The 26022-nt window shown below is 36.5% G+C and overlaps 2 protein-coding genes across 2 annotated transcripts; both read left to right on the top strand.

Moving 5' to 3' along the window:
• The first annotated feature begins 637 nt into the window (after positions 1 to 637).
• LOC132145156 (leucine-rich repeat-containing protein 71-like) lies at positions 638 to 7662 on the top strand. Its single transcript, XM_059555936.1, has 14 exons — positions 638 to 879; positions 2210 to 2314; positions 2455 to 2574; positions 2672 to 2747; positions 2855 to 2929; positions 3231 to 3299; positions 5495 to 5654; positions 5764 to 5847; positions 5949 to 6143; positions 6261 to 6336; positions 6442 to 6527; positions 6717 to 6822; positions 6910 to 6998; positions 7066 to 7662. Exons 1-14 carry the CDS (start codon positions 795 to 797, stop codon positions 7201 to 7203), a joined length of 1464 nt encoding a protein of 487 aa, XP_059411919.1. The 5' UTR covers positions 638 to 794; the 3' UTR covers positions 7204 to 7662.
• Positions 7663 to 10005: 2343 nt separating this feature from the next.
• Positions 10006 to 25905, top strand: LOC132144856 (histone-lysine N-methyltransferase SETDB1-A-like). Its single transcript, XM_059555416.1, has 21 exons — positions 10006 to 10064; positions 10204 to 10404; positions 10488 to 10693; positions 10798 to 10823; positions 11057 to 12572; positions 13336 to 13473; positions 13578 to 13782; positions 14012 to 14085; positions 14205 to 14395; positions 14600 to 14870; positions 17720 to 17921; positions 18571 to 18805; positions 19672 to 20036; positions 20507 to 20623; positions 20771 to 20940; positions 21016 to 21243; positions 21356 to 21403; positions 24754 to 24834; positions 24928 to 25130; positions 25254 to 25342; positions 25543 to 25905. Exons 1-21 carry the CDS (start codon positions 10054 to 10056, stop codon positions 25658 to 25660), a joined length of 4695 nt encoding a protein of 1564 aa, XP_059411399.1. The 5' UTR covers positions 10006 to 10053; the 3' UTR covers positions 25661 to 25905.
• The last annotated feature ends 117 nt before the right edge of the window (positions 25906 to 26022 follow it).

Below are 26022 nucleotides of genomic sequence, written 5' to 3' on the forward strand. Positions count from 1 at the left end.
CCATGGTGTTGACCAATATAGTACTTGTACATAATCCCAATTTCATATCTGAACAACTATATAGCTGTAATAACTAAAATACCTCTGCATGTACACACATGTAATGATTATTTCTTAATGAATGTATGTGCACAAATAACCTGCTTTGCTGGACTCTGCCTGAATACATTGTCTTTTGAATGGTGAAGTTCCTCCCCTCAGTGATTGAGCTCTAAAAGAACAAATGTCAAGAGGTAGGTATATTGCTAGATATAGTAAAGAGTAATGTTTCATGTAGCAACATTCAAACAGCTACATACATTTGCGGAGTGAAGCTGTCCAGGAGGAGAACAGAACACCACCACCTCCTGATCATGTCATCCTGAAAAATAATAATAATAATAATATACACACAATAATCATGCATGTCTGTTCAAATAACTTGACAAATGTAATGGCATACCTCTGTAAAATCAAACCTAAGAACTAAAGCCATGTACAGAGTGTACTGTTAGAATCCACAAAGAACAATAAATTGAGCAATTTATAACAATTATTAACAATAATTATTCAAATTGAACGTCGACACGTGTCGCTCCTCCTCGAAGTGTCGCCCCGCCCCATCGTCCAGACTGCACTCTGGGGTTACTCCCAGCTGTTGACATGACAACGGAATACAACCTGAGTGAGCGACAGATCTGAATAACCGCTGCTCAACCGTATATTCATTATAATTATTAATCATTTATATATTAATCAGTTTAGTTTTGTTTAAGGTTTAAACAACTGCTGGTTAGTTTTCAGCATTAAAAAAAATGAAAAAACGAGTTGAAAAATCCTCCAAGGAGAAAGTGGATAAGGTGGATTCTGTGACTGACGAAGAACCGCCTAAAACTGCAGGTAAGTGACTGTAAACACAGATAGACTGACTAGATTCTGACTTCATGTGATCTTTAAATCACGGTGCCCGTAGGATGACATGTTCGGTTCACTAAGTTTTGTCGTGGCTACGACATATTAATTTGAGGGACCGTCATATTAGATGGTGGGTACGTGATATTATGGGATGGCCTCGAAATGTTATGTTGAGGGAACAACATATTTTTCTCTGGCCGCGAGTTTAATGCGTAAACAAACCTGCGTTACCATAGCAAACCGGGATTATCAAAAATAGATTGATAGATAACATTTTTATTAACATTAAACATTTAATTTAATATTTTTATATTGTTATTATTATTATTAATGTTACATTAACTTATTAGGGCTGTACTTTTATATTTATTGTTATATTTGCTTATTTTCCCTTTCCATTTGTGTATCGCTTTACCTGGTTTTGTATAATTATGCTAGTATTTGCTAGCCTACCGATAATTTGGTAAATAAACGCCTGACAATTATGCCAGTAAAGTTTTGACTTCATTATTGTATTCATGCCCATGTGTGATGATTAATGTGGGTGTTGTGTTTTCATTTACAAATGAAAATACGTGAATGATTAATTCCTCAACGAAACTTATTTATAATTATGGTCTATTAAATAGCCGAAATAAAAGGAAATATATGTTAAATTTAAACTGCATTCCAGCAAAAGTTCCAGTCAGCTTTATTGGCATGTCAAGCATTTACAGTAGACTATTATTTACAAAAGTATTCAGAGCGTTAAGTTAAGAGATAGAAATGAAGGGGAAAAAATTAATATAAATTAATATAAAAATATATCCAATAATAATCAGCTGATAATAATAATTACGAGGAAAAGACAATCAGTTAATGGACTTAAAAAGACTGTAGGGTGGATAGAGATGTTTTATTGTAGGCCTATTTTATATTATGCACTTTATGTAACATTTATTCATGATAAACTTAATTTGAATGCTGACTATCCCACATAATACAGGCTGGTAGCCAAGGACTATGGTTAATATAATGATTAAATAATGTAATTATTTCTTAAAATATGAATGAATCCATCCCTGATAATATCCCACACCATAATATCACGTTCCAACAAGTTATTATGTCATGGCCATGACAAAACTAAGTGAACTGGACATGTAACCTTACATGCACCGTATTAAATAACCAAAATATATGCAATGTCTGAAGATATGCTATTTGTTGGAGTTCAAATGCTGTGTGCTAATCCCTAGAGCACATAAAGTCAATGTCAGTGTGTTTTTGTATTGATCACACTAACTTGAACTTGAAGATGATTACCTGTGCTTAGGAAATCTGGAGCTGGACTTCACAGAGCTGTGCAAACTCATGGGTGTGAAAGAGATCCCCTCTGTGAAGATAAAGCAGTCAACACCTACAAATAGAGGAATTATGGGTAAATACTGTTGTACATAAAACATACATTGTAATGTTGACTCTACTAGGATGAAATGTTATACTTAATGCTATTTATTTGTCTCCCATATTAAAAAACTCATAATGTTTTCATAATAAAAACTCCAACCTGGACTGAAGGGGACAATCATTTTCAGACATCTTTAGAAAGTCAAATGACAACGTGGTCTTCTAAGCCTTGCCTCCAGATAGAGCTGGAGAATGAAGACCACGGCAGCGTAAAGGAAGTAAAAATATCCGGTAAGGCTTCTTTGTAAACAATGAGACAGAACTGTTCACACTCCTAAGAAATATTTAATATCAAAATGCCTTTGTTTATTGTTGCTGTTAATTTTAGGATGGAAGGTGGATGAGGTGGTGCTTCAGGTGTTGAGCAGGCTATTGCCTTCCTTTAGTAACCTACAGTGCTTACAGTAAGACTTTGAGTGTGTGTGTGTGTGTGTGTGTGTGTTTATGAGTGTTGCTGTTGCAAATAAACACCATGTTATGCCAATTTCCCATTAATGGTGATACTTTCCAGCATGTGGCGTGCAGGCCTGACGGATTCCACTTTCACCTCCATTAGAAACACAGTGTTTTTGTGCTCAAATCTCAGGTAAGGACAGTCAAACTGTTTTTGAAGGCTAGAATGACTTGGAATTATGTCTTGCCAGTATTATTGAGACCCACATTCAGTGTGTTAGAAATAACTTTTCATTAATTCATTCATTTCACATTAATTAAATCTCAAAGTTATTTAAGGCTTAAATTATCATCTTTGATAAATCATATCCACTAGCGTACTATAAGCCTTCTAGTTTGTGCTTTTCACCACATGCAAAAGATCTATTCAGAAAGTAAATTATGGTAATAGATACTGGCAAATCTGATGACATTACCTACCAATTTCTTGATAGGAAGGTGGTTTTAGAGGGTAATCTACTCCCTGAGCAGAGTTATCACTTACTCATAGGGGAAGACAGCATGTGAGTCATTTTCATTTTTAAACATACATACACCTGATGCTTACAATCTATTGTACCATTCAAAAGTTTGGGGTAAATGTTGTGGGATTTTCTTTTCTTTTTTTTTTTAAATGAATGGTTTTTATTCTTTTTTCACTTTTATTGAGCAAGGATACATTAATTTGATCAAACAACAAAAACAGCAAAAAATTTTCAGCATTGGTTATAATACAAAATCTTTACTGAGCGGCAAATCAGCATACAGTTTTAGGCACTTGTGTAAACATGTAAAAGGAGGATGCTGTCACAAATAATGTCATAAATAGATTGTCTTTATCAAATAACTTCTTTTAACTAAATTAATTCAACATTTGGTGGGACCATCCTCTGTGTTTAAAGCAGCTTTTACCTTCGGTGTACTTGTGCATAGTTTTTCAGGTAGCTTTGCAGGAAGGTTTCTTGAAGCATCTTGGAGATGTTGCAACAGTTCTTCTGGATTGAGTCTGTATTAGTTTGTTCTGTTTCTTCATTTTGTATGGGAATTTACAGTTAAAACCCAAGGACCAGATATGTCGCAATGAAGACCAGGAGTCAGAGATGAGTTCAATTAATAATAATAATTTTACTTGAAGAAAATAGTTTGCAATTTTATCAGCAGAAGTCAGCTTCAATACTCTCGACGGAGTTCGTAGGCCGCCCCTGTACAACTCAAAATCAACCACAGTTATACCCTGACAGAGGATACTAATTGCGTCAATACATAGTCAACAAAATTCTGATTGGTTCCAAAACCTAGATAAACTCTCCAAAGACGTATATCTGATATGCTGGACACTGGCAGTTGATCGTTTGTCCTGGGACTGTCTGAGCTTTTCCCTGTACAGACAGATACTAACACACATACACAGAGAACTTATCTAAAATTCAAGGCTTTCTAGCACTGGGAGTGTCTTATCATTACGGTTGGATACACACACATAATATGTGGACATTAATCTTGAGGAAAAGAAATAGAGAACAGGATTCTTTAATATCTCTTAAGCGCACATAAGGTTACACATTTCACTCTTGCCATAACTTGATTAATAGTCAAACAAGAAATCATGTAATTATATAATTAATATCAGTATGAAGGTTATGGCAACTCGGCATCCACTCCTTCAGTGTCATCATCCAAACAGACAAGGGGGACAAGGATGAGATCAGATCTCTGTGTGGAGCACTGGCTGTTATTACAATTAATGGCAAAATAAATATTTGGAAAAGTAAACTGATATTTCCTACTGAAAAACTACAGCAAGAGATAGTGATAACAGACCTAAAACCATTTGTTAGCTGGTGAAAATACTAGTGCTCTAATCATTTTGGCCACCACTGTATTGCAATGAAGTAAAGATGCTGAAAATTCAGCTTTGACATAACAGGGATAAATTACAATCAAATTAAAATATATTACAATAAACACTGTTATTTTAAACTGCAGTAAAAACTTATTTATTTATTTTAAAAATGATGACTTCCCTTAAAAGGAGGTTCTGTCAGATTTAGTTAACTTCTGGGTACAAATTTGTCTTTAAAATAAGGCTAACTAGAGAAAAGTTTTCTCAGTCTTGCAGGAGTAATACAAAGCCAAGATGCCTGCTTACCATATTAATTGGTTTCTTTCCAAGCTTGCATTCTTATACAATTTTGTTATCAGTCACTGTCCAATAAGCAGACGTCACCATTTTATTGCCCTTGCTTTCCACAATAATTTATTTGCTCTCTCGATTCACCTTTTTTACCTTGAGATTTTACCCCCTGTCTCTTTTTAAAGATAACTTTTTTATTTAATCATCTCCAGGTGCCCAGGGGTCCCAGAGGCATGCATATATATATATATATATATATATATATATATATATATATATATATATCACATATGAACTGTCAAGGTTTTAATAATCTTTGCATGCAGTGTTCACATGAATCATTCTGGCTCCCCTTGTACCCAATCTCAGTCACGTAGGCCATGAGGTCTTAAAAACTTTAAAGATTACAAATGTGTTCTATAAAGATAGATAAAATATTTAATCAAAGTAGGTACACACACACACTGCCTGCTGCTTGCAATATAGCATTTAAGTGTGTTACAATGCATCTCATGATGACTAAATGCATTATTTGTAGTTTTTTTTTTTTGTCACTCAGCACTTTTCAAATAATGTCCATGCTAGGTTGACGGACTTATCACTACGTAATAATCATATAGGAGAGGAAGGAGCTCATCTGATTGGCTCGGCTCTGTCCACTATACACTCTGCCAACAAAAACCTCCTGTCTCTCAACCTAGCCTTTAATAGTATTGGTGATGCAGGTGCAATTCACATTGCTCAGGTGTGTATTGAAGTCTGCCATCTGAAGGTGTTCAGACATTTCTAATGATATCAAGACTTCATATACTGAAAACTGAGTTTTTAATATGACCTATGCCTCTTTTTAAAAGGGTCTGCGTCTCAACCGTTCCCTGCTGTGTCTGTCATTATCCTACAATCAAATAGGGGATAATGGAGCAGCCCATTTAGCTGAGGTATACTTATATACTCCTTTTAACAACTACATTATATTTTCCTTACTTGACACATTGAACATGCATATTTCCATTCATCTTTTTCTCATTTACTTATTTAGGTGCTTGGTCACTTTGTTTTGACACATGAGGAGATAGTTGAGAGGAGGAAGCTCTTAATTAAAGGTGAAGAATCAACAATGGTCCAGCCATCTCTAGTTAGTCTTGCAGACTCACATGAGCGGCCTCTTTCCGTCCGCAGCAGCTCTTCTCTAGATCGTCTCAACAAGACTACAAAGAACCCCACCAAAAAGAAGGTAGAGGAGTGTTGTTCTCAAAATATTTAGAGTCTATCTCTTTTTATTGAGATATAACACAATGGTTTACAGTTGTTTCATGATGTTTGTTGCATGATTTTACTTTATTGTGTGTAGGACAACCCTAAGAAAGACGAGAAACCAGCGCCAGGTCATGCAGCAAAGAAAGAGGAGCCAAAGGTGGCCAAGAAAGGTAATTAACTTCCTTTGAAACCCGTTTCTTTGAGATTCAGAAGCGGGCTTTATATTTTAAATAATGTATTTCATATAAAAAAAAAAAGTTATGCTTTTTACTTAGATAATAAAGTTCCCCGTAGTCAGGCTGGAAAATCAGCAGGCAAAGACAATAATCTACTAGTATCTGAACTAGTATCTGAACAAGAGGTAAGAATAAGCTTTTAAACTTTATATATATATATATATATATATATATATATATATATATATATATAGATAGATAGATAGATAGATAGATAGATAGATAGATAGATAGATAGATAGATAGATAGATAGATAGATAGATAGATAGTTCAAAGTTATTTCCTCTTAAACATGGAAGCATTTGTTTGTCAGAGAGTGGATGAGACAGTGATTCCTCTATTGGATCCTGGAATTCTGCACACTGAAGGGAAAGTCATTCATCCAGGAAACACATGCCTTACTTCTATGAATCTCTCAGGTGATTTCATTTCAGAATTGATTTCATTTCTGTATTAGAGTGAAACATATTTGTTCTGCTGTAACAATTTATTTTCTGATAATGTAGGAAATAAACTGACTGAGCAGTCCCTCAAGGTGTTCCTCTCCTCTCTGGAAGGCCAGCGTGAAGGTGGGCTTCTGCGTCTTTCTCTCAACGTGAGTATCATCATTCTTCTTCTAATTCTTTTAAAGAGCTTGTTTTAATTTTAACTATGTTTTTCAGAAGAATAATTTTCACTCAGATTGTGACACCTTCCTGAAGATACAGAAGATTATGTCTCTCAGAGACCCTCTAAAGAAAAACCGCTCTGGTCAGGTGGAGGAGGATCAAGGTGAACCCAAGACCACCAATGATGCCTAACAGTGTAAATGACAAGAAGGGTTTAATATATGAAAAATATGAATGCTACTGCCTCAACTCAACCATATCAATAATTCATGCTTTCATAATTTGTTAATCTTATTTATCTTTGCTGTATTGTATTTTTACATATTGACTGACATTATACATGCAGAGTTTTGGACAAAGGGCTGAATATTAGTTTTGATTTGTTTAACATTTTGATCACTAAATGTTATTTCAGTTTTTAGTTTTGTTAATTTTTCTAGTAAGCTTCTATTTAAATTTAATTAAGTTGGTCTGTGCTTTTTAAGGCAAAGGATTACTGAACTACCCTGTATTATTTTATATGTAAATTTTCTTTGCACTTCTGCTGAAATAACTGTTTACCAATTGGTAATTTAAATTTGTATTAGTTAAAATCTTAAAAAAGACAATTGTACCAGCTACGTGTTTATTCAAATAATGCATCAAATTCAAGTCTACATGATATGTATGTTATTCTTTTTTCGATTCATCTCCAGATCTCTATTTCTCATTCGTTTTCCATCGAACATTACAGTTTTTTATAGATGCTAGGACACATTTCTCAATACTTAGGTCACTTTTGCAAAACTTTTCACACAGTGAGCACAACAGAAGTCTATGTGGGCTAAACTGAGGATCAATTATCATTGCTTTGGCACAAAATGCATTCAATTACTACATCTCTCAAATTTCATGAATTCTTTTCTCAGTCAGACACAACAACTGCCAAAACTCTTTGTATGTACAGGCCAATTTGCACATGCTTACATACTGTTTTCAAAACTGTTAAACCTATGTTCAAAACAATAACATAATACAAAACAGAATAAGACAGCAATTTGCTACATTTCTACAGTAATATTTTAATGAAATATATTTTACATCTTAAAATTAAATGCTATAAAAACAATTATAAATCTGACCATCCACGTGATCGAATGTCCCTCCTGGATGCAATGAATGCTGGATGCCTGGACATATCAGCAGAAGATCGCCAGGGATGGATCAGACATGCCAAAAGATTCTCTCCGAGACTCCGAGGTGTATTGCCCTAGATGACATAAGATGCGATGTGGACGAGAACCTGTAGCCAAATGGAGAAGACCGAGTAGATCAGCATTAATTTTTATCTGTATCAGTGGATGGTGTGTATACAAATTCTTGTATTTTGGAATTACTAAATATTGACGAATTCTGAATCATGTCTGATTCATTCCAGTAACATATATTGTAATAAATTATAAACAGAGATGTGTCCTTGTTTTACACAAGAAAACATTGTATAATGCTACATGTTGTTAAGTGTTTTTAGGTCCTTGTTTTGTGAGTGACAAAGTGTGTTCGTCGGCTGTCGACCTTCGATAGTGTTCTGGAAGAATGAGTTGATTTGAGACCTGAAGAAAGTGTTTTGGTTGTTGTAGTGAATTTTGAATGTGAAATGAACTGCTTTGCCAAGCTGAAAGTTGGTTAGGAGAACTGTGTGAAGAGTTTTGCAAAAGTGACCTAAGTATTGAGAAATGTGTCCTAGCGTCTGTAAAAAACTGTAAACACAGATTGACTAAACGACTGTGATTGGTCCATCCATGCAAGCGATGACTGAATGACTGTGATTGGTCCATCCATGCGAGCGATGACTGAATGACTGTGATTGGTCCATCCATGCGAGCGTTGAGAAAACTAACAGAAGATGAATGCAATGGCTCTTCCACAGGGAAGCTAGACGATAAATTACACTTGAAATAAAATATATAATACAAATATAATCTTTAATAGTATTAGATAGGGAGCACGTTTAACTACGCGTTAAGATACAAAAATTTACATTTAGACCTAACATACTTAAATTACGCCTAACATACTTAAATTACGCCCGTACAGTAAAGTTGATGTGGGCGTGGCAAACTCTCCCGCGTCAATGTGCACTGGACCAATCAGAATGTCTCTTCTAGACTGCATCCGCCAACTCACAGATACAGTATCAGACAGGACATTGTTTACCTCAGTGCTTTTTTAGTTGTTTTATTCCGCACTTTTTTTATTTTAATGTGGTGTCGGAGGTTGTACGCTATCCATAAAGAGTCTTCCTTGCAGTGCTGGCAGACGTTGTGCTTTGCCGACATATAACGTTAACGTTAAGTTAAACGAGCGAAATAGTGTCCGCCATACAATCGTGCAGCTGCTCGCTTTTTCATATGTAAGTGTCTTCAGGATTCAAATATACTTCATTACAGCAGCAAGTTGGGGAACTAGACAGTATGTAACGTTATGTCACTTTGTTATTATCTTGCTTTACACGGTTGCTGTATTGCAGTGACCACGTGTGTTCTAGTAGGCCTTAATTTTGTTTAGTTTAAAGGGAAGGAAGTTATAAACGTTATTATGATATATTTTTATTTCCTCCTTTTGTCACGCCTCTTTACAGTTCAACCAAGTGCCGATCAAGAGTATTGGCTCGAGTGCAGGACACTTGTATCCTCTGATTCACATTAAGTGCATGTTCAAGAGTTTATACATTATGTGCATTACAGATGTTTTACAAATACTTCAACAATAAAAACAGAATAGAGCTTAATTTCTTAGATTCCAATATGAATTCAAATCCAAATTAAAGGAGTAGTTCACCCAATAAATGAAAATCTCTTGAAAATGTGAGATGTTGATGGAATTCATCCAGCTTTTTCACTTCACAAGATGTTAATTGATGGACTGGGGTCATGTGGTTTATTATGATGTTTTTATCAGCTGTTTGCACACACATTCTGACGGCACCCATTCACTGCAAGAGTATCCACTGGTGAGTGACGTAAATCTAATCTCCCCAAGTCAAGCTCATAAACATCTTGAATGCCCCGAAGGTACATTTTTGGGTCAACTATTCCTTTCAACTGAAAATAATGTGAAATATCAAAACTGAAAAATAGGTTTGTGGTGTATGATGCTCTATATATTAGCAGTTAATAACAAGTGACAGTTTTCAATATGTTGCTCCAACAGTAAAGTCATGAGTAGCAGAAAAGATGATGATAACCTCCTGAAAATGACAAAGGATGACCTGCAGTGCTGGATCCAGGCAGAGGTGGACCGAAACCCTCATCTGATGCAGAGACGTGAACAACTTTCGCGGGTGGAGGACTGGGTGAAGCAGAAGGAGAGGGAAGCCACTTACACCCGCCTTCTGTACAGCAATGCCTGCGAGTGAGTAGTTGTGTTTCTTAGTGCCTGGTGACAGTATCTCCAAATCACAATTGCCATTTGACTGTGTTTTGTGTCTGTATCAGGTCAGTCCTTGAGTGCGAGTCAGTGATGAAGGGTCTTTATGGAATGCTGGGACTGGAATACCGAGATGAAGATTCAGAGGAGGAGGAGGAAGGAGAAGGAGGAGAACCACAGGACGTCATTCATATTACAGATGACGAGGAGGATAAGCAGGAAAATAGTTTGTTAAATGGAGATGATGATGATATTGTTGTCATTGATCTGGGAGGTACGTGACATACATTTGAATGGAAAGTACTTGGAAATATAGATATTGTAAATTATGGCGTTGAAATTAAAAATCTGATAACACTTTTGTTTTTTCTCTTGCAGCCACCCAAGAAACCTTAGAACCAATGGTGAGGATTTTAACTGAATAATTGGTGTCACACATGCTGATAGGTTACTTTGTGCTTATTTTTCGTTATGTATTTCTTATTAAATTTTTTCATTCATTGACAGTTTTCATTGACAGTTTTTTATTCATTTTTCTTTGATTTATACATTTAATTATTTTTGTCTTATTTACACATTTTCTTTGTGTCTTGCTTTCTGGGTTTCGGCCTGTTTTTCATTCTTTCTTTTCTTTTAGCTTGAAAAGGTGACTGTGGCCATTCAGAAGTCATCCAGACTCGTTCAGGATTTAGTCCAGATGGTGAACAAAACTTCCACCACGAGTGCTGCATCACCGTTATCATCTTCTGACATCCCTAACAGACCCTCGTCAGCCTCGACCCCTGAGACCAGGCTTTCTGATTCTCTCACACCAAATCAGCCTGAAAACCCTTTTCCAATAGTTAAGACCGAATCTCTACCGAGAGTAACTGAAATGTCCTCGCTTCTCAGCTGTTCAGAACAATACAAACCTATTGCCGGTTATAACTCTGATTCTAAACCAACAGTTAAGACTGAACCACAACCGACAGCATTAACCCCTTGGGAAATTAGCATTTCAAAACAACATGAAACTTCTGCTACTCTTAATTCTCCATCCTTAAAATTAATAAAGACTGAACCTGAGCTGACAGCAGTGAGTCCTTCAGAAACCTTTGCCAGTCCTCATTTCGGATCCATAGCAGCAATAAAGACTGACCCTCAGTTGACAGTAGTAAAGTCAGAAAAGGCTTCGCCTCCAAGCACTTCAAAACCTTTCAAATTAGCATCCATTGCATCAATTAAAAATGAACCTCAGCTGAGAGCATTAACTCCTGAAATGTCTTTGCTTGTAAGTGATTCAGAAAAGTCAAGCTGCCTTCATTCAGATCACGAAGCAACAAGTAGCACTAAATGTACAGCAGTGTCTTCTCCTGAAATCCTGAAAACTAGTGGCTGCCGTAATTCAGCATCAGTAGCATCAAAGAAGACTGATCCTCAAGTGTCACCAGTGATGCCTTCAGAAAGGTCTTCACCTTCTAGCAGTTCAGAACAAATGGAAACTGCTGCCAGTGAACAAACAGCAAACATAGAATCAAACCAGACCGAGCCAGAGTCGACCACAGAGACTCCTGAATATGCATCATTGCTGGACAATTCTGAAGAAGCTGAAACTAATGCCTACCAGGATTCGGATTCCACAGATGAGAACGAACAGCCAAAGACAAGGAGCAAATCTGACAAACCCTCTGTAACGGAGACAAGTCCAAAGACTAGGCTGAGATCTTCAAAAAACTCTGCCCCTGTCAGCAGCACTTCCAGCCCTCAAACCGAAACAACGAGAGTGCAGCCGCCCGCAGATTTTAATGATGAACCCTCTGACACAGAGTACTTCTCTGCTAGTCCTGCTGACAGTGATTATGAACCCCCTGAGTCAGAGTCTTCGTCAGACAGTGATTATGAACCCCCTAAACCACATTCAAAGTCATCGAGAGACCGTGGTTTTGAACCCCCTAAATCAAAATCAGAGTCATCGAGAGACAGTGATTTTGGTCCCCCTAAATCAAAATCAGAGTCATCGAGAGACAGTGATTTTGAACCCCTTAAATCAAAATCAGACTCATTGAGAGACAGTGATTTTGAACCCCCTAAATCACCATCACTGTCATCCGATGATAATACTGATGATGGCACCAGCAGTGATGCTTCTGCAGAACCTTCCAGTCCTGCCGGAAGTAAGCTTTATTTTTTTATTTGTACAGTTCATTTCACAGTATATTAACTCATGCTTTACATATTGTGTAACAGATGTATCAGAACTAATATGTTAAGAATGTTCTTACATTATGGTTTCTGTAATGCATTTTAATTAAAAAATACACAACTGTTGAATTTGGGGGAGGGGGGGCATTACATTTTTTTAAGAAATCAGTGCATTCATTTAGCAAGGATGCATTAAAATGATCAAAAGTGATGTTGTTACAAAATATTGCTATTTTATATAAACGCTGTATATTTGCTATTCATCAAGTAATCCTGAAAATAAAAATCAGTTTTCACATAAATATGAAGCAGCACAACTCTTTTCAACATTGCTTTTAATAACAAATGAGCTGCAAATCAGCATTTTAGTATGATTTCTGCAGGATCATGCGACATTGACTACTGGAATAAATTTAATTAATAAATTGTATTTTAATATATAGTCAAATAACAAGTTATAATAGATAAGTAATACTATTTCACAAAATTACTGTTCTTACTCTAAATAAATGCATTCTTGGTGAGCATAAGAGACTCACAAAGGCTTTCAGTAACATAAAAAAAATTACAGAACCCAAACTTTAAAACTGTTGTGTGTGTGTATATAATACTAATATTTGATTAATATTTGGAACATTGTGCGGTTGAATTTCTGATACAAATAAATGTATTGTGATTGTACATTACTGATAACAAACAGTAACCGTATTTGTCCTCGGTCACTGATCTTCTTAGGTTCAAAGTCTTCATCCAGTAAGTCCTCTAAGCAGCAAGAACATAAAGAGAAAAAACTTAAAGTTGGCATGGCGGTTTTGGGGAAAAGGCAACACAACTTGTGGCGTAAAGGAACAGTACAAGAAGTCCAAACAGAAGGTAAGACTGACCTGTTCTGTAAATTTTTAAAACCTTAAAATGAAGGCGGGAATCTAATAGATTGGGTTGCATTTGTGACCTGTCTCATCTTTCTTTCCTTTTAGAGGATGGCCTCAGATATAAGGTGGAGTTTAAAAGTGGTAAAGAGCTGGTGCTGCCTGCTTATCATGTGGCCTCTCTGCAGCCTCCCATACTTAAGGATTTGTTTATTGGCTGTCGTGTTGTGGCCAGCAGCAAAGATGAAGAAGGAAAGGCCTCGTATAATGCTGCCGTACTGGTTGAGCTTCCTGAGCGCAAGAATCGCATGAGGTGAACTTATGTTCAAGGGATAGTTCTCTTATCCTCAGGTCATTCATAATCATTTTTTATCCCTTTCATAGAACGTAACGGGAAATATTTAGCATAATGTCCAGGTTATTTTGTTTTGTTTTTTAAATATTAGTATTTATCCATTGTCTCTATTTTAGTCTTGTACTGTATATGATTTTAATAAAATAACTAAATTCCTAATATCTATTTTGTTAAATGTTTCTATTAGGTTCTTGGTGTTTTTTGATGATGGTCACGCAGCTTACCTGGCACTTCCAGAACTTCATCTTGTCTGCAAACAATGTGAGAAATTCTCGTTCTTCATTTCTTTATTACTCCATTTCAGTCAGTTATTTTAAGACCCCATATAATCACTTGACTGCTAAAAGGGAATTTTGTTAACTTTTTGTTGTTCTTTGCAGTGAAAAAGGTGTGGAAGGACATTGAGAATGAGAAATTGCAGTTACAGGTGAAGGAATATCTTCGTGTCTATCCCAACCCCATTGCTGTGGTGCTTCGAGCGGGGCAAGACACCAGGGCAATACGGAATGGCAAGTTTGAGTCCTGCACGGTGCTCCAATTAGATGGCAGCCTGATCCAGATCTGCTTTAAGGTGAAAAGGAATCCATTGTGGGACGCATATTTCTTTGTGAAGCTGGTACTCGTCTATCATCTGCATTTTACAATTTAGTGTCTTTATACTAAGGAAGATGAAAGACAAAGGGGTACTTCATGGGAACGTCACAGTATTTCATATTCAAGACAGATTGGCTGTTTTAATGCTGATAAATGTGGTGTTGTTTTTATTGTCTTTCAGAAAGACAAGCAGAAAGAATGGATTTATAAAGGCTCAGACAAGTTGGAACACATTGTAAATATCAAGCAACGTCTGGCTAAAGATAAACCGCCGAAAAAACCTTCACAGAAAACACAACATAAACCACAACAACCGTCTCAACAGAAAACACAGCCACAACAACCTCAACAGAAACCACAACAGCCGTCTCAACAGAAAACACAGCAACAACAACCTCAACAGAAACCACATCAGCTGTCTCAACAGAAAACACAACAGCATGCTATAACAGGTAGACTTTTTGTGTTTCGTGCACATCCTGCCTTTATTATGCATGTTCCCAAATAGACATGTACATGTATTCAGTAATACAGTATATTGGCCAATCCTCTGCGGACACCTTGGCATTCGAATCGCCATTGGCTAGTAAATATTTTATTTGCTAGATTGATCGAGATAATAATGATACGAATTCTAATAATAAGAACTATAAAACACACTAAGGATTAATAAGGGTTAATGAGCTGCTGGATTCATGAATATTAATCAGGTTTTGTGAGTTTATGGTACATCAAATACAGGTGCGTTCCGTATCCATTGAGATGAACTGAGAAATATCACGAATCGCTTGATGGAGACTGAAACTCTGAAGCCCTCAGTCAGAGTCCGAGTGTTCGCGAGTAAAAATATATCTGTGCTAAATTTATACTTAGCCATTGGCTAATATTAGACATCATTTAGTCACCAGAATGAAGATTTAGTCGCATATGCGAGTGATTTACCGTATTTTCCGGACTATAAGTGGCACTTTTTTTTCATAGTTTGGCTGGTCCTGCGATTTATAGTCAGGTGCGACTTATTTATCAAAATTAATTTGACATGAACCAAGAGAAAACATTACCGTCTCCAGCCGCGAGAGGGCGCTCTATGCTGCTCAGTGCTCCTGTAGCCTACCACTGAGCAGCATAGAGCGCCCTCTCGCGGCTGTAGACGGTAATGTTTTCTCTTGGTTCTTGGTTCTAAATAAATGCGACTTATAGTCCAGTGCGACTTATATATGTTTTTTTTCCTCGTCATGATGTATTTTTGGACTGATGCGACTTATACTTAGGTGCGACTTATAGTCCGAAAAATACTGTACTCGCAATGTAGAGGGTTGTTGCGATATAGAACATGCTCATTATCAATGACAAAAATCAATATTTTGTTATCAAAAAAAAATGTGCTCGCACATTTAAGCTCTTGGCCTGCACCCCGACGCCTGCGTACTCAACACCCCTCAACTCACATGTGTCAATGTTTACGAATAGATTACCGTATTTTCCGCACTATAAGGCTCACCGGATTATAAGGTGCAGCTTCAATGAATGGCCTATTTTAGAACTGTTTTCAAAAAATTGATAGCCTGAATGCACTGTAAGTCGCTTTGGATAAAAGCTTCTGCTAAATGCATAAATTTAAATTAATTTAATTTTTAAATTTAATTTTAATTTAATTTAAATTTTATACATAAGGCGGTCCGGATTATAAGGTGCGCTGTCGTTTTTTGAGAAAATTAAAGGCTTTTAAGTGCGCTTTATAGTGCGGAAAATACGGTAAATGAAACGGGACAAATTTAATCTTGACAAACTATATATCATTATAAGGATCTAAGACTCAAGCATCGACGACAGATCGATGTTTTTCAATGGAAAGCTTATAAAGACTGTATTTGCTACATTTGTGTAAGCAGTACACATAAAAACATGAGCAATGGAAATGCTGTACATACCAGATCCGTCGTAATAACGAGTCATAAACACATCCACAGCTGTAAATTAGAAAGGTAGAAAGGTAAGGGTCCACTGAACGACATCTCATGAAGCACGTTTAGTCCAACGAAGCAATATTGTAACATTGTAATATGGATCATAATTCCTTTGTTTACGTTTCAGTTCTTCAGCGACAGAACTGTTTGTGTCAGTTATTGAATAACTCACGGTCAGAAACTGCATCTTGGTAGTAAAAAAACGGCATGGTTTTGTAGTGTACAGTGTCACAAACAGAATGAGACGATCCACAAAAAAGGGAAAGATAGGCGAAAGATAGTATATTTGAATTTTGGCGCTCCCTCGTGACGGCTCATGACGCACCTGCCAGCTGATGGAGGTGGAACTTAGCGATCCCTTTTTCTTTGTTTTATTTTTCAACAGTTTTTATATATGTGAGAGTGTTTTATGTTGAGTGTGCCTGTGTCTGCATGATTACCATCTGTTTGAGTGCAAATCAGCTCACTATTACTGTGTAATCACGACTATCAATGTAAACGCCATCTATGTGAATAGAGAGTGGTTTATTGACTTTATGGCGCATGTGTGTTATTACCATCTCTATAACTGGCCATCAGCGCGTATTTTCATTGTAATTCATTGTAAATGCTGCATTTCTAGCAATCTCAGGATGTTCTGTAATTGGCATACAAAGTTAAATCTTTTTTATTTTTCTTACTCAAATTTGTCTTACTGTATCTTTCTAGTGCTCAAATAAATCACTTATATGATGTCTAAGTTTCTATCTAGTGTTTTATAATTGAAAAAAATATGCAGTGGTATGTTTAATGACTACAATAGTTTGTAGAACCCTTCAATACAGTTGGTAAATATTATTTTATATTTGAGGGGGTGGGGGGTACTAGACAGTCTCAGAAAAATGATTGCAGGAATCTCATTTTTCATGGTATCTTCTTCAGATTTGAAATAGTAACTCATGAGACATGTGACTTTCAACCCATTACTTTTCTAGATTGCTCCAGGACTGATTTCATGTATTTGGATATCAAATTTTAAAAAAATTAAGTGTGGTAAAAAACATTTCAAGGCACTTCAGTGTCTATAACTTTTAATATTTTTGAGCTTTATCAACTCTGGTTGAATAATGTTATGTATGTAACACACTGAAGTAAGGAACTGTTACAATTATAAGTTAGGTAGAGCACTTTCAGCTGTGAGTCTCATAATGGGGGGGTGCTGGCTAACAGGTTAATCTAAATGTTCAAGTTTCTTTTTATTGAAAAAAATGAAAACATTTAGGAGAACAGGATATTTTTATTAATTTGTCTCTCTTTGTAATGTAATTCAATTCATGCCCATGTCTGTTGTTTAGCAGGAAATGCCACGCCTCAGCTCAGCACAACTCCGACAGCAGCGACTGTCACTTCAACAGCTGTAACTCCTGTGCGGGTCACAGTCACCAAAACTTCATCTGTTAGCCCTCAAAGGATCATGTCGGCTGCTTTCCAGCCAAAGGTCATCCTTGAGAAGTTGACAATGCTTTCACCTGTCTTACGAACTGTCTCAAATTTAAGGTGAGTAATGGGCTTGTCCTAGTTAAAGGCACAGTTCACTCAAAAATTGAAATTTGCTGGACATTTATTCTGCCTCAGGCCACTCGAGATGAACATTGATTTTGTTTCTTAATGAGAAAATGTTTGAAAAAATTTAGTATAACATTGTTTGCTCACCAGTGGATCCTCTGCAGTGAATGGGTGCCGTCAGACTGAGAGTCCAAACAGCTGATAAAAGCATCACCACAAGTGCTGTTTATAGCAAAAACAGTCCAAACATGTCTGTGGATTTTGATGTGAGAGGACAACAGGGGATGGGCTTTGCCACTGGAGGAAGCATTATTATGGATTGTAGATTTTTGGCCAGTAGTAATGGTTAAACAGCTTTTCACTTCACAAGACGATAATTAATGGACTGGAGTTGTGTGGATATTTGTGATGTTTTTATCAGCTGTTTGTGCTCTCACTCTGATGGCACCCATTCAGTGTAGACGATACACTGGTGAACAAGTGATGTAATGCTAAATATTTCCAAATCTTTTACACTTGGATGGCCTTTGGGGTGAATGCATTTCAGCTACTTTTCATTTTTGGGTGAACTATTTCTTTAAATACAGAATGATTTGGAATACTAATCACCAACCACATCACATTGGTCTCTATATTCTAGAAGTGCAAAACGACCTGCCCTTGATGAGGAAGAAGAGTGGGTTTCTGAGGAAGAAGATTGTGTTTCAATGCAACACCGAAACAAGTCCATATACTTGCATCATCGCTGTTGCCCAGCATGTCTTGATGGGGTGAGACCGTCTCAAGTCGACATGCATCGTGGTCAAAATCCACTTCTTATACCATTGCTTTTTAAGTTTCGGAGAATGACGGCCAGAAGGCGCATCGAAGGAAAGGTGGGTGGTGTTTGAGGAAGTTGCTCCAATTCGTGTTCATCTACTTTCAATAAATACTACTGGTGAAAACTTTGGCGTTGCTAAGATTTTTTAAAGGGGTCATATGATGCGACATCAAGTTTTCTTTTGTCTTAAGAGTGTTATAAGCTGTTCATGCATATATAAGATCCATATAGTCTCAAACCCTAATAAATATTCTTTATTAAAATTCAGACTCGTCCACACCTTACTAAAACACCTAATTTAAACACGTCCCAACATATCTGTGTCACTGTTGGAGGATTTGCATAATACCACCCAAATGTTTACACAAAGAAAGAAGGAATAACTTTTATTCTCGCTGTAGTATTGTTGCTGCCGCCGCCATGTCGTGCAGACGCTTGTTTCCAAATATGGTTAGGGGCGTAACATTTCCATCACACGTTTGAGGTATTTGTCCAATCACAAAGCACTGGATAGCTGGCCAATCAGAGCACACCTCGCTTTTCAGAACGAAGAGCTTTATAAAAATGCGTTTCAGAAAAGCAGGGCAGGGAGTAGCAACAATAATGTACTGCTTAAACATAGTACATAGCACCAAATACACAAAATAATGTTATATTTAGCCTCGTCAAATGACCCCTTTACTGTTTTTGAAAGAGGTCTTTTATGCTCACCAAGGCTGCATGTATTTGAGAAAAGAAAAAGAGCAAGAATGCTAATATTGTTAAATATTATTACACTATTTTCTATTTAATTATATTTTGAAATGTTATATATATTCATTTGATGCAAATCTGAATTTGTTTTCTGTGTGATTTTCAGAAATCATTCTAGTATGCTGATTTGCTGCTCAAGGAACATTTCTTACTATTTGCTCTCTTTAGGTGTTTTTCCACATTTTCTATCGTTCTCCTTGTGGGCGGAGCCTGTGCGACATGCAGGAAGTGCAGGAATACTTGTTAGAAACACGTTGTGACTTCCTTTTCCTGGAAATGTTCTGTATGGACCCGTTTGTTCTTGTGAATCGCGCCCGACCTCCTTCCACATCAACCGGCAAGCCTCACCTCTACCTGCTGGACATATCAGAGGGCAGAGAGGTGCTGCCGGTGCCCTGCATTAATGAAGTGGACAATACGCTTGCTCCTAACATCAGTTACACCAAAGACAGGGTTCCAGCTCCGGGTTTTTCAATTAATACAAGCCCAGATTTCTTGATCGGCTGTGACTGCACAGATGGATGTCAGGACAGGTACAGTTTTTTGAGTGTGCATTTGTGAGTGAAAATTTGTGAAATTAAAGGAATTATCCGGGGATTTTGTACATGTCAGTGTTTATTTACAGCTGTGCCATGTTGTCCTTTACTTCAGAAGATACTTTAGACTCGTGAGTCATGATTCAGTTTGTGTGTTGCAGCACATTTTGCTTATTTGTTGCAGATGGACTTAAAAGGTTTGTAAAATGATTTATGCAGATTTTTCCAAAAAAAATTATTCCATTTATGACCAACTAATTTATATTCTGGCAGTCATAATTCTTGTGATCATACCCAAAATATGCCTTCCCAGAAAAGTTGTTTTTAATAAATAATAAATATACCTTCTGATTTTAGATTGCCAACAAGTGATAATTATTTGATTACATAAATTGGATTGAACTTAGAACATTTCTTTTAAATGATAGAAACTGCTATTAAACATTTTGTATTTGTATGTATGACAGGTCAAAGTGTGCATGCCACCAGCTGACCATCGAGGCTACGTCCCTATGCATTGGAGGTCCAGTGGATGTTAGTGCTGGATACACACATAAGAGATTGCCCACTACCTTGCCAACAGGGTTAGAAACAAACTCTGTTTTTCTCTGTTTTCTCTCTTATTATCATTTGGTTACAGTAGAGCCCCTCTTATATCAGATATAACACATCAGTGGTTATTTTATTGTCAGAAATACTGTAATCATGATTCTTTCCTTCCATCTCTGTAGGCTGTATGAGTGTAACCCTCTGTGCCGTTGTGATCCGAGAATGTGCAGCAACCGGCTGGTTCAGCACGGTCTGCAGCTGCGGCTGGAGCTCTTCATGACACAGCACAAGGGATGGGGCATCCGCTGTAAAGATGATGTGGCCAAGGGCACTTTCGTGTGTGTTTTCACTGGTTAGTGAACATGCCTATTAGGTCTTTGCACACAACAAAATTCCTCCCTCATCACCTCCATCTATCACCTAACAGGTAAAATAGTAAACGAAGACCGAGTGAATGAAGACGACACAGTGTCTGGGAATGAATATTTGGCCAACCTTGACTTCATTGAGGGTGTGGAGAAACTTAAAGAGGGTTATGAAAGCGAGGCGTACTGTTCGGACACAGAGGTGGAAACCAACAAGAAGACCATAACAATGAAAACAGGGCCATTATGGAAAAACACTCTCTACAAAGAAGACTCCAGCAGTGGTGAAGGTGTGTTCAAATATTCAACCTTACGACCATATGAAGACATAAGCCAACAACTGCATGTCTTTTTATTTCTGTGTGTAACTATGAAATCTTCTGTTTTTTTCTTTATCCATAGAAAGAGAAGAACTTATGGAGCTGGACACAGAACAAGAGGAGAAAGAAGGTAAGATGCACTGTTATGTTAGTATTTTTTCTATGCTGTTATTGTTTTGAATCAGCTTTTGTTTTTATATTTTCTTTTGTATTGTCGTTTGTTTAATGTTTTGTTTTGTGCATTTGTAGTTTTTTGATCATTTAACCATTACTACTTAGGATGAATTTTATTTCAAAATTTAGGTTACTTTTTTTTTTTTTTTCATTTATGTTCATACATTTATTTCAGTTAGTTGCTAAGATACCATTTCTAATTTTCACTTAGTTCATTCAGATGATTAATTGCATACAAAATAAAAGTTTTTGCTTGCATAATACAGTGGCACGTGAAAGTTTGGGAACCTTTGCAGAATCTGAAAATGTTAATAATTTTAACAAAATAAAGGCCCCGATATACTTCAAATAATGTTCATTTTTGTTTTTCTTTTGGGGGGAAAAAAGATCCAAAAGGCTGAACGATGGTATACTGTAAATGAACTTTCCGACACCCCCACGCTGCTGGAGGCGGGGTGTAGATGAATGTAAACGTGTCATGATGCCCGCGCCTATCCCCTAAACACAACAACGATGAAATGAAGAAGTGTTGGCAATCTCGGTGTGCAGTGTTGGGAAAGTTCAATTCACAAATTTTAAAATGAACTAGTTCAGTTCATAGTTCAAACTACAAAATTTTGAACTAAAGTTCACAGTTCCAAAAATGAACTAGTTCATAGTTCTTTTTTTCCATACGTTGCTGCGAGCTATTATTTTTCAAAATTATTGCCACAGCCCATAAAGAATCACAGACAGCAATTTTTTTATCAGTTTTAACAATGAAGCTATGCGTCAGATTTCATCTTCATATCCAATTTTGAATCCTTATCCAACCAGGGTTTACATTAGCATTGAGGGGACAGCATTTCCCCATTGTTGCTTTAATGCTTTGTCTCCCATTCTCACCGACCTTGTCATAAACATCATAAAATTCTTTTAAATGATCATACGCCTTCTTGCGACATGCTGCTGTCGTTTGCTGTTTTTTTTTTTTTTTTGATGACGCGTCACGCATGCGGCGGACGGTGGCTGGTGTTGCCAGATTGGGTGTTTTTCCGCTACATATTAAGACCCGTTTACGGTGTGTTTTAGGCGGGTTTTCGCCTGGAAGGCTCTATAGAAATCTGGCACCCTATTGAACGAAGTTAACCTAACCTGAACGAAGTTAACCTAGAGAGCGTGCCGTTCACAGACACCAGAATGAACGAGTTCACAGTAACATTCATCAGGCATTAATACAGCACGTTCAGTTCACGTTCGCCCAAAATATGAACGAGTTCATGAACTATCGTTCAATGAACGCGTTCAGGCACAACACTGTCGGTGTGTGAGAGTCACCTATTGTCAGAATATTATGCACACTAATATAATGATTAGCAGCAGATCAAGAATCAAGTATCATGTTTGCAATACAATACGTCAGTCCTTTATGTGAAGTGTGAATGGGTCATAGTCTGAAAACTTTAGCATGATGTGGAAAAAAAATATTGGAGTCAGTTTGTTACTTTATTTCATAAGTGTTTATTTATTTTATTAAACTGGATAAATTGTTAAACCTTTTTATATTTTATGTGGTGTCATGATTTACTTTTGATAAAAACAAAGGTTTATTATTGAATATTCGTTTGGTATTTCATTTACTGTATACCCTTTTAATTTGCTTATTGAAAGAACAACAGCAGCAGCAGCAGCAGTATGATGTTACATTTATTTGAAACATGTATTTGTTACTTGCTACCTTATATCTTTACTCTTTCCTTTCATTATTTTCATGGCTTTGGAAAACTTGTCTCGTATGTTTCTCCACCAAGCTTCGTTGCAATTTCATTCTAGGAATTAAATACTTTCTCTGAATCTTTAAAGTCTGTCCACGAGCATTAGTACAGGTGCGGATATATTTGTTCTGCTCAGCTGTTCAACACTCCAGTGTATTCAGTAGATGTTGCTCTCCTTAATGACCTCCGCAGAATGAGAAACGAACCGAGAGAAAAAATTGTGTGTCAAAGAAGGTGGAGTTTCAGAACACACGCGCAACCGCCACGGACCAATGGAATCTCAAAGGTGTTTAGGGCCCAAAGTGAACTCCCCCTGAAAGTTTGCTTTGGTGAGCTGTTTTGAACTGCTGAAACGAACTCAAAACGAATTTCGTTTCAGCCTGATTTTGTTCAAAATGACGTCATATCAATTTGTTATTCGATTTCGTTTGAAGTGTACCGGGGCATTAAGAGAGATTATACAAAATCTGTTGTTTTTTTTTTCTTTTTTTTACTGTCCTGAGTAAGATATTTTACGTTTATTATTTTACATTACATTTAGAAATTATTAAAATAACCCCATTCAAAAGTTTGTGAGTTGGTTCTTAATACTGTGTAGTTACCTGGATGGTCCACGACTGTCTTTCTGTTTTGTGATGGTTATTCATGAGACCCTTGTTTGTTCTGAACAGTTAACCTGAGCACTTTTCTTCAGAAAAATCCTCCAGGTCCCGCAGATTTTTCAGTTTTCCAACATCTTTTCCATATTTGAACCCTTTCCAGAAGTGACTGTATGATTTTGGGCTCAATCTTTTCACACTGAGGACAATAGGAGCGTCAGTGAATGTTTGAACCTTTTTTTAATAGTTGTGTCTGAGTCCCTCAGTTGTCCTCAATGAAATTTTTTAAAACAATTTTTTTTTGGACTAAATGTAAACGTCTTTTATGTCAAATATACAACTCAGGACAGTACTAAATTAAAAAGACATGCATTTTGTTGATCTCTCTTATTTTGTTAAAATTATTCACATTTTCACAGATTCTGCAAGGGGTGCCAAAACTTTCACAGCCACTGAATATGAATGTGTACTATGGTGTTTATTTATTATGTATATATTTTGAAAACATTTACATGTGTATATACATTTATATAAATATATTTATTATATAAACATAACTTATTTTTCTTAAATATATACATGCATGCTTAGAATGCTTAATAAATGTACACCGTACACACTGATGTATTATGTAAACAAAAACTTTTATTTTTGATGTGATTCATTGTTTGACAGCACTCATTTTTATTTTATTTTATTTCAGTAAAACATGATTTTAATCACCCTGGTTTGCATACTTGGCTAGTGATGGTTATTTAGTAACTAATACGATAATGTAAATGTTTAGGCCATGTGCTTTGATAAAAGACAGAATAAGCATTGACAATAAGGCATATACGTATCTAGCAACTTTTTTTACATTATCCATGTGGCTGTATCATGTAGCAAACTTGCTTGATGTTTTTAATTTTATTTTATTTTTTATACCTGTTTAATGAATCACATGTTCTTAGGTGAGCGAAAACTATTCTATAAGCCACATGAAACATATAAAGATGCTCAGAAGAAAGTGACCAAACAAATGAGAGGGGACGGTCAGTTTCTATTCTCTATATTCTCAATTTCTGTTCCTCATTTTCTGTTTTTAATGTTTCATTGAATCTGTTCAGTCTATAATTTGTCTGTAGGTGAAGATACCTCAGGTCTAAAGCGTTGCTTTGCTGTAAAGTCATCCCAGAGAAGAGTAAAAGCTCTAGAAACCTTGGACGCAAAGAATGAGAAAACGAAGACGGCTGTGACTGGCAAAAACACCCGCAGACTGTTCAACGGCGAGGAAACCTGTTACATCATTGACGCGAGACAAGAGGGCAACCTCGGCCGCTTCATCAACGTAAGCCAAACTCTGTAGATTGTAGATGCGTCCCTGTAGATGTGTCAACAGTGATACAAGTTTGTAAATATAATGCACTTCTATCTAATTTTTTTTTACTATTAATCGCGCATTTCTCAACAGCATAGCTGCAGTCCGAATTTGTTTGTTCAGAACGTCTTTGTCGACACACACGACCTGCGGTTTCCATGGGTGGCATTCTTCACCAGCAAGTTAGTGCCTTGATTAAAACCAACTTGATTTCCTAATACAGGAATTAAAGTTTTACCTAATAAGTGGTTAACCCAGATTTTATTTGGAAACTCTTAACTCTGCTATTTTTAATGTTAATTTTAATGCTTTTGTTATGTTTTTGAATGTTTTATCCAGAAAGTTGTCTTATTCAGTTTTTCCTTCTGTCTGTCTTCACCAGGCGCATCAGGGCGGGTACGGAGCTGACATGGGACTATAACTATGAGGTTGGCAGTGTGGAGGGCAAGGTTCTGCTCTGCTGTTGTGGCTCTTTGCGGTGCACAGGAAGGCTCCTCTGATACACTGCTTTCAAGAAAAATCACTAAAACTCTCCTTGAGGTGTTATCATTGTAAACCGTTTAACCAAGCCATCAGAAACATAGTTGTGGCCAGTCATAACCCAATGAATATGAAAAGTCTAAAATATATTAAAGTTTGTCTCATTGCTTTTATTTCTGTTTTGTTTGTTTTTATTGTTTTTAATGTCTACAAGAAATGTGAAGTCACTTAATAAATGTAAATCAAATTTGCAAATATCAAAAAACTATGTTTTGTGTAATATTTGTTTTGTATGTCATTTATTATCAGTCAAATATGCAGGTTAAAAAGCGGTGTATGAACGACACTAAATAATAATCATGTTGGGGAAGGGTGAATAAAA

Source organism: Carassius carassius, chromosome 8, assembly GCF_963082965.1.
Source record: "Carassius carassius chromosome 8, fCarCar2.1, whole genome shotgun sequence".
In the NCBI taxonomy this organism is placed as follows: domain Eukaryota; kingdom Metazoa; phylum Chordata; class Actinopteri; order Cypriniformes; family Cyprinidae; genus Carassius; species Carassius carassius.

Bases quoted from the DNA above. Each gene is read 5' to 3' on its own strand.
- LOC132145156 (XM_059555936.1), top strand. From the start codon at position 795: ATGAAAAAACGAGTTGAAAAATCCTCCAAGGAGAAAGTGGATAAGGTG. The intron at 5,655-5,763 runs GTGTGTATTGAA...TCTTTTTAAAAG, and splicing joins GTGCAATTCACATTGCTCAG to GGTCTGCGTCTCAACCGTTC. The intron at 6,999-7,065 runs GTGAGTATCATC...TATGTTTTTCAG, and splicing joins TTCTGCGTCTTTCTCTCAAC to AAGAATAATTTTCACTCAGA.
- LOC132144856 (XM_059555416.1), top strand. The intron at 10,694-10,797 runs GTACGTGACATA...TTTCTCTTGCAG, and splicing joins TGTTGTCATTGATCTGGGAG to CCACCCAAGAAACCTTAGAA. The intron at 13,474-13,577 runs GTAAGACTGACC...CTTTCCTTTTAG, and splicing joins ACAAGAAGTCCAAACAGAAG to AGGATGGCCTCAGATATAAG.